Source organism: Pteropus vampyrus, unplaced genomic scaffold, assembly GCF_000151845.1.
Source record: "Pteropus vampyrus isolate Shadow unplaced genomic scaffold, Pvam_2.0 Scaffold72, whole genome shotgun sequence".
Classification (NCBI taxonomy): domain Eukaryota; kingdom Metazoa; phylum Chordata; class Mammalia; order Chiroptera; family Pteropodidae; genus Pteropus; species Pteropus vampyrus.
The window spans coordinates 2,767,898-2,776,073 of NW_011888853.1; the positions used below are offsets into that span (position 1 = coordinate 2,767,898).

At 50.0% G+C, this 8,176-nt stretch overlaps 1 protein-coding gene across 1 annotated transcript in view; it reads right to left on the reverse strand.

Annotated features, from left to right (window-relative positions):
* UBE2O (ubiquitin conjugating enzyme E2 O) overlaps positions 1 to 8,176 on the reverse strand; it is a 47,658-nt gene that overhangs the window by 36,184 nt on the left and 3,298 nt on the right. Inside the window, 1 exon segment of the mRNA XM_023531624.1 lies at positions 7,888 to 8,176. Within this exon segment, the coding sequence (XP_023387392.1) occupies positions 7,888 to 8,176 (289 nt within the window).

Sequence of the window (8,176 nt, forward strand, 5' to 3'; positions counted from 1 at the left end):
ACAAATACTGTATGACTCCACTTATAGAAGGTACCTAGAGTAACCGAGATCACAGAGAAGGAAAGTAGCATGGTGGTTGCCAGAGGCTGGGGTGAGGAAGAACGGGGGTCCCTGTTTCATGGGGACAGAGCTGCACTTTTATGAGACAGAGTTCTGGGGACGGGAGGTGGCGACGGTTGCACAACACTATGAATGTATTTAATACCACTGAACTGCACAATGAAAAATGGTTTAGGTGGTAATGTTATGTGGTGTATTCTACCCTAATAATTTTTTAAAGAAAAAAATATTAGGATGGGGCCCAGGGAAGTGAATTTAAAATGATCTCAAATGTTCTGATTTTTAGAAGATGTATCTTGAGCAAGTAGAGGTGGCCGTTGTCATGTTTGCTGCTAACTCACCAACGTCTCAGGAGAAAATACACTTATACGCACTCACGTATAAAGCAGATATGGCAGAATGTTAACTGTTGGCTCATGACAGGTGGTAATTAGTAATCACTGGCATAGTCTTTCAACTTTTCTGTACATTTGCAAATATTTCACAAAAAAATTAGAAGAAATTGTTTAAAAATTCCAAAGGTTTGGGGATGGGAGAGTCGTTATACTCCCCAATTTTACTACACTAAGTCTGAGGTGCTAGCGGACGCGATGGAGCTATCTATCAAGAAAGCATCGGGAACGCGACGTAGGTACAGAAGTCACCTGAACACAGAGACCAGCTGCGGCCACAGGAGTGGACAAGAACACTGAAGCAAGACAGGAAGGGAGAGGCGAGGAGAGCTCGGGTCTTTGGAGAAGTGTCACAGAGAGAGGGAAGAGGAAAAAGGCAAAAGAAAAATTCAGTATGGCCTGGTACACAGAACACAACAGAAGAAAGTTTCCCTTACAAGGGATGACTGATCACATTCACCAGGCTGATGGGTCAAAGGGACAAGGACCCAGAAAGTCTCGGTACCCGCAGTGACCAGGAGTTCATTAGTCCTCTGTGACCTTCAGGCGAGACTTCACGCGCAGCAACGACGGACACCGGACCCCGTGCGAAGGTCTCAAAGAAATGGCAGAGACGGCAGCACACGCCCTTCCCGCCAGTAGGGCGCTAGGATGGCCCCCAATCCCAAGCATGTGGGGCAGCGGGGCTGGGGTGGGGGGAGAGATGCCTCTTTCTTCTTTGGCTTGAAGATGATATCATCAACCTTCGGGGCCCTCAGACTCCCTTAAGTAATTAAACAGTCAGAGCGGACAAATATGGGGCTCCTTTCAGCATGGAGCACGTCAGGTCCTGATGCTCCCAGAAACCACGCTAGAGACACAGACTTGAGGGCGTCCGTATTCCTTCCCAGCTGCGTTTGAGGGGGCTAGCAAGTCTGGTCCTGAGGATATGCCTGCCCTGATAGCATCGCCAGCCCTCATCAGAGCGGCCTCTCCCACAAAAAGAATCAAAATTAAAACAAGGAAGAAAAGCCTCATCGGAGCTGCTGAGTGTGAAAGACCAGCTCTCTCTTGCAGGATGCAAATGAAGAAGGCTCTTCTCAAGACTGCAGGAATGGCTCCTGCCGGCTGCGGATTTTCATTTTATTGTTGGATAGGACTGCTTTTTTATTTTAGTACTACTCATATCTTAGATTTAAAAAATTTTTAATTGTCATAATTCGAACGAATCTTCACCAGATATAACTAAGCTATTAATTCAAACCAAAAGTGACCTGGCAAATGTCTTATTTCTTTAATCGAGCTGCAGAAAACTAAATGTTTCAGTCTCTCAAAACACGCAAACATACCGAATCCTCTCAACCAAATGGTCGACTCGATTTAACCCGAAAAGGACATTCATTCCAGCACTTACTGCCTCGCTGAACACTTCTGGACGGGAGATCGTTTGCGTCAATGTTTAAATCGTAAAAACCTGCATTTCACAGTCCTGCACCGGAAGAACACAGGACACCTGCGGGCAGAAGACCCACTGGACACAGTCGGCGCGGGTCCAAGGACACTACAGCCTCGACCGCAGAGCGCAGCTGAAGAGAGAAACAAGGGCGAACGACCTTGGCGCAGACAGATCCAGAGGGTTATCCATCAACATGATTCAATTTTATTCGGAACTACAACGCATTCCGGGAAGCAGTCTGCTCCCGCCTGTCCGTGCCCACACGTCTGTCAGGTGGTCCCTCGCCGAGCCCCTCGAGGCTGGCGGGATGGGAATCCCACTGAGGCAGAGCCGCAGATGTGGAGGCGGCGGCATGAAAGCCACGGTCCCCTCGGGGCCGGACAGGCAGCTGCTGGGCGAGCGGGGCCTCCGGGAGGAGCCACCGTCGAACACGCCACAATCCCAGGAGATGTAAGTGGCGGCATCTCGTACGCGCGGTCCTGACTGCCACGCTCCCCGCTTTGCGCATCCACGGAAACGACACCCTCCCTCTCCCATTCAGAAGCGGGCTGAGCGCTGGGCAGGGAACCTCCGGAAGCTGCTACCACAACAGCAGCACGGGTCACGGGTCATGACCTTCCGGGTTAAAGCTGCAGGATGGCTCTTTGACAGAGAACCCACTTGTCACAGAAACTACCCTAAATCCAACTCCGAGGGGGACCACCAGGGGCAGGTGACACTGATCACGGGGCCAGCACCGTTGTGATGGCAGGTCACACTGCACACTCTAACCACACCCATTTTGGAAAGCACTGGCCCCGGAGAAGTTCCACTGGATTCCACGAGCCCTGTGGGCAAAACAGCAAACAAGAGAGAAAAGTTCCTCCTGACAGAACAGGAAAATGGAAAATAGAAAAGCACTGAGAACAGTGTCGCGGAGACGGGGACGGGGAGGGCTCGAAAAGACCTTTAATGTCCTAAAGCCGGAGCGGTGGAGGGCACACACAGTCAAGCTCAGGGTGACCACAAGGAAAGGACCTGGAACTGAGCAAGACCTAGCCCCTCTCCAAGGAGCCCTGTGAACCTGTCTCGTGACTCAGCATTCCCAGAAGGGTGACAAGAGCAGCGAGACAGGGGACAGGAGGTCTTGGGAGGCAAGAGGTCACGGTGGATTTCCTAACACTGGCCACTTCCAAGACGACGCGGCAGTGCCGTTTCCCAGACTTTTCTGCTCCTGGAGGCGGAAGTGGGAATAAACCAGCGATGGGATGAGTCAGACTTAGAGGTCGCCTTCATTCAATGTCTAGGGGCGTTTGCAGGTTCCCAAGAAATAAAAGATATTGACAGTCATTTTGAGGATGACGGAGGGGCCAGGGTATGAAAAATGTAGGACGGAAGCACAGCACAAGTGCAGACACGGTGTTTCTGTCCTACGGCTCGCAGGCGCACCCTGCCGCGCTCCAGGTCACTGGTACACCCTCTGCCCGCCTGTCCCGACGCCCGGCTCCTTCCTCCCTCACCTGTGGTTACTCCTACTGCACTGAGATTTTCAAGTGTTTAAAGACTGAATGATTCATGCCAACCACAGGGTTTGTGACTCATGTTTGATCAGGGTACTTGGATATAGTAATGACCTATAAATCCTGAACTTAAAAACATTCTCAGGTGAGGGCAAGCTATATTTACTTCGATTTGTATTCAGGTTCCTCCACTTACGCAGTGTGACACTGGGCAAGTTACTTAATCTCTCTGTTCCTTGGTTTCCTCCTCTGAAATATGGGGATAATAATAATAGTACCTAATTCATAGGGTTGTTGCATTAAGTGAGTAATACACATAAAGCACTTAGAATGCCTGGCACATGGCAATACTATATAATGTTTGTTCTTCATATTATCTTAAAACACAAAAGCAATACTCTACCACCCTTGTAATTCATGATCTCACTATCCGTCTTTTGGGAATTTCAAAAGATGTCTTCTAGATTCCGGAAAATACACATACATGTACATTCATTCCATCCCCCTCCTGGAGGTTGGTGGACTTTGGCAGGTGTTACTTCAAATGTGCGTTGCTGAATTTCTCATAACATAACAGAGGAGTGAAGTTCATGATTATTTATAAAAGAGGCGTAATAAAGAAGTCGAATCTGTAATCCACCAGGTCACGTGCAACAACATGATCAATCAGAAACTCCAATACCCCTCCATGCACCTTTTTGCTTTCCAAAGTGTCTCTGGTGTAGCACCACCCTGTGACACATGCAGATGACTGGCGGAAGGGATGGGGCCGGTTCTGTCTGATGGGCATCAGGACAGTGTCTGCTCATAGCCAAGCAGCCACCTTAGGCACCACCCGCTGACACTTCTGGTTATTCCACCTGTGCAGGTCACTTCAGTGGCTAAGAAGACAGACCCTGTATTTTATTGCAGAGAAAAAAATGAGGCACTGACTAGACCAAGGTCATTCGGAGTAGGTGACAACCAAGGAAGAGCTCCCAAGGGTTTTGACTTCCAATCACAGGATGCAAAGACAGTGCCCTGGAGTCAGGCAGCGAGCCACACAGAGGCACCGTCAAGGCATCGAGTCCCAGGAGCCAGAAGGGGGGGACCAAAGGACGAAGGATAAAATCACAGAACAGCGGTGAGAGTCTACAGCACTGTGATCCTACCCGAATGAAATACAATTACATGCACTTAGTCCTGCATCTTGGTTAACCTTACATAACCTCTTCCTGTTACATCACTAAGAAAAATTGCTTTTAATGGGTCCAGTACCTGGACAGGTGAGACAAGCAAACTTCATATGCTGCGATGCTACAGCTAAATAGCTTTCCCCGTGGAAATGCTGGCCTGAGTAGGAGCCAAAAATAAACCAAAAAGCCAATTCCCAAGGGACCTGTCATCAAAGATGCGACACAAACACACCGCCTCACAAAAGCAGGGCACAGACACAGGTTTAGCTTAGAGACGTTAAACCTCAAACCAGCCGAGAATGTTGTGGCAACTTAAAGCAAAAGACAACACACAAGAGATAGAAAAACTAAAGCAAGAACGGGAAGACCCATGCTTGGACTGACAGATGGCAGTCTGCTCTCCTCCCGACAGGGGCCATTCTGCCCGACCACGGCAGGGGAAGACCAGAAAGACCCGCCATGCCCAGCCAGGGCTCGAGAAGGCGAAGAGGCCGTTGGCACTTGGCTTTATTCCGAAAATTCACCCAAAGGATGACTACTGATGGGGAAGGGGCACGTCTCCACAGAGGAGATCTATGGCGAGATGCAGAGTTTCAAGTGGATAAATCAGCCACCATGCCGAAGGGGTCAGGAGAATGAGGAAAGGTAGGAACACAAGCTGCGGCTTCTTTTAAGTCTTAAAGAAGCTTAACTTTGGCTGCTGAAAGCCTCAGGAACTGGACCATAAATCCCAGTTTCAAGGAAAAACGACTTAATTTCTGTTGACAAAATTCATGGCAGTGGCCAGGAGACAGGACTTGCTGGCCAGCCTCTTCGCTGAAACTGTTCATTAAAAACTTAAATTAAGAGACTAATATTAAGCCTTTACTCAATGACCACTAAATTAACATGAAAACTACAAAAATACTCCACAGACTACTACTCCATATTAAAGGGACACTATTAAAAAAATTCCAATAGGTGGCAGCTTTAAAAAGAAAGAAGTTTCCCAAAACTGTCACTATATTATTCTGCCAATAACTGGGTTTTCCAATCTCATAACCAGATTAGTGATGGCATACAAATCAGAACCGAAACGCTCTGTCTCGGTCTAATTGTCTTTCAGTACGCTGACACCTTGATGGATCTATAAGGAGTCCCTCAAGGTCCCAGGACCCACCCTACCACCCTAGACAGTGGCCAGGAGCAAAGCAGGAGCCATTCGGCTGACCAGGGCCATCTGTGCCTACGGCTCATGGTGACAAAGAGCTTATCTACTAGGTATGAACTTCCGCCCGAAACGAACCTACTCTCAAAAAGCCTAAAAGAAAAACTGGGTCCTGCCATCCATAAATGGACACTACATGCCACCACTTCCTAGAATTCCACGCCCCTCAGCTTTTGCTAAGCCCAGAAACCGCAATGGCAAAAGAAAACACCATCACTGGAGGCACAATGAATTTCAACAAATTCAAAGCAAGTCACAAGAGGGCAGCTTCAAAACATACCCAAGCCGGTGCCTCAAAGTTACTTCCTATTTAACTCCAAAATAGGTATTTTTGAGCACTGGCTAGCCAAATTTTGTGTAATTACACACGGTGGGGGGAGGCAGAGGGAGCAGAACTGTAAACAAAGTTAACCACCGAAGTCAAGATGAGCAGGAACAACTGATAAACATGGCAGCTCCTGGTAGTGAGCTGGGCCAGCCTCCCAGAGTCCCAGGGCGGGAGGCCATGACAGAGTCAAATGAGTTGCATTCCAGAAGTCACAAACCTCTAAAGATGATGATTAGGGCAAATATTATTTTGAAACAAACAAACAAACAACCCATAGAAAGACACTAGCAACCGTTTGCTAGGAATACAATGAACAAACAGTATGTAGTGCAAAAATCTTCTCTTCCCAAAATAACAATACTGGTGGTAATTTTTAACTAGTACTCTGCTCTAAAAAGTAATATTTTCCATATACTACTGCACACGAACTTATAATTTTCTCTTCAAGTCAGAGAAGCTACTGCCTGATTTGCATTTCTCTGAGGGGAAGCCAGGGGTCCTGTGTGCAGATTTCTGTGTTTTGTGGCTACATGCACACCAGCGAGGAAAAAGACCCTGCGCTGCCATCGGTAGTCACTTCTGCCACTAGGAAGTGGATCACAGGCTCTTCCTGGGAGTGGGGCCTGTTGCCCAGCCCAAGCCCTCACCACAGACCCCCTCCCGTAGTGTGGCACGAAGCCCTACTCCTGGAGCCTTTGTCTCCCTGTGTGTGAGAAACTCAGATTAACTTCTGAAGTACCTTCCCCTGAGATGAGACCTCTCGGTCCTGGCAGCTAAAGTGACCCAGGCCTGATTCCTGCTTAGAAATGTTTTCTTGAAGAGGAGGAGGAGGAGATGAAGGGGTGAAAGATAGTGGGCTGTGCATGCATGTGAATCTCTGATAGTAATTCACACTCAGGAAAACAAGACATGAAAAGCTACCACACCAACCTTGGTTCAAGGTTTCAGGTTTCTCATGATAAACCCCTTGGTTTGGTAAAACTGCAATATTTACCAGTCTCACCCCAACACCACACGGGAGTCTGATGTTTGCTTCACAGCCTCGGGTCAAAAAAAACCGATCGGTTTTCCAAATGGGTGGCCTTCTTCCATCCATGGTTCTTAGGTATTTTCTTTTTCAAGAAGTCCAACTGCACTTAGGAGTCATCAACCCCAGTCGCAGCTGTCACATCCCCCTCCCCCAGTACTATTAATATCGCCGCTCTGATTGTTAGTGATTTTACTCATAAAGTTTCCTGCAGCAATTAAAACGAGGCTACAAGGTAAAACAGAAAAGGGTTGGGTTTCTTCACCCATAATAACGCATTCTGTGTTCTAGTGAACTTCTTGCGTTTTTGCGTCGCCCGAGATTTTCACCTCTATCTCGGTTTTGGGATGCCCATAATCCCTCCCTGCAGCGACCCCGCACGGCCCTCCTTTCCCGATGCACAATGCAGTATGTAGCTCGTCGGGGGTCAGCAAAACGCCGCACTGGTGTAATGCCCAGAGCGCCTCAGAGCCCGGGGGGTTTCCCCCACCGTAGCGGGTCCACGTACATAACCTTGAGGCCGACACCACACCATAGCATGGCTCGGAAGTCCCTCCGCGTGGGGAAGTCCGGGGCCCGGTGGCCCAGGGCTAGTGCAATGACTTTGCACCGGAGCGTCCCCTCCACTGAGGCTGGTCCTCCCACCTCGGCCCACTGCAGTAGCACCATTCCGGGCAGCGCCGCGCACGCCTCCCCTCCCGGCCTAGAGCTCTAGCAGGTAACGGCCCCCTCCGTCAGCCCCCGGCCCGGCCGGGCCGCCGCACCTTGGTCTCCTTCACGTGCTGCTTGACGCCCTCCGGGTACCACTGGACGCGCACGTAGCCGCGGCGCAGCGGGCTGGCCCGGCCCTCCTCGTGGCCCGCGCCCCCCGCCTCGGAGCAGCCCGAGCTCCCGCGGCCCTCCTCCTCGCCCTCCGAGTCCGAGTCCTCGCCGTGGATGAGGCGCACCAGCCCGAAGTGCACCGAGCCGCGGTAACGGCCCGACACCAGGTCGTGAGAGAACAGCAGCCGCTGCGAGCCGGCTTCGGGGCCGGAGTCCGAGGACGGCCCGGAG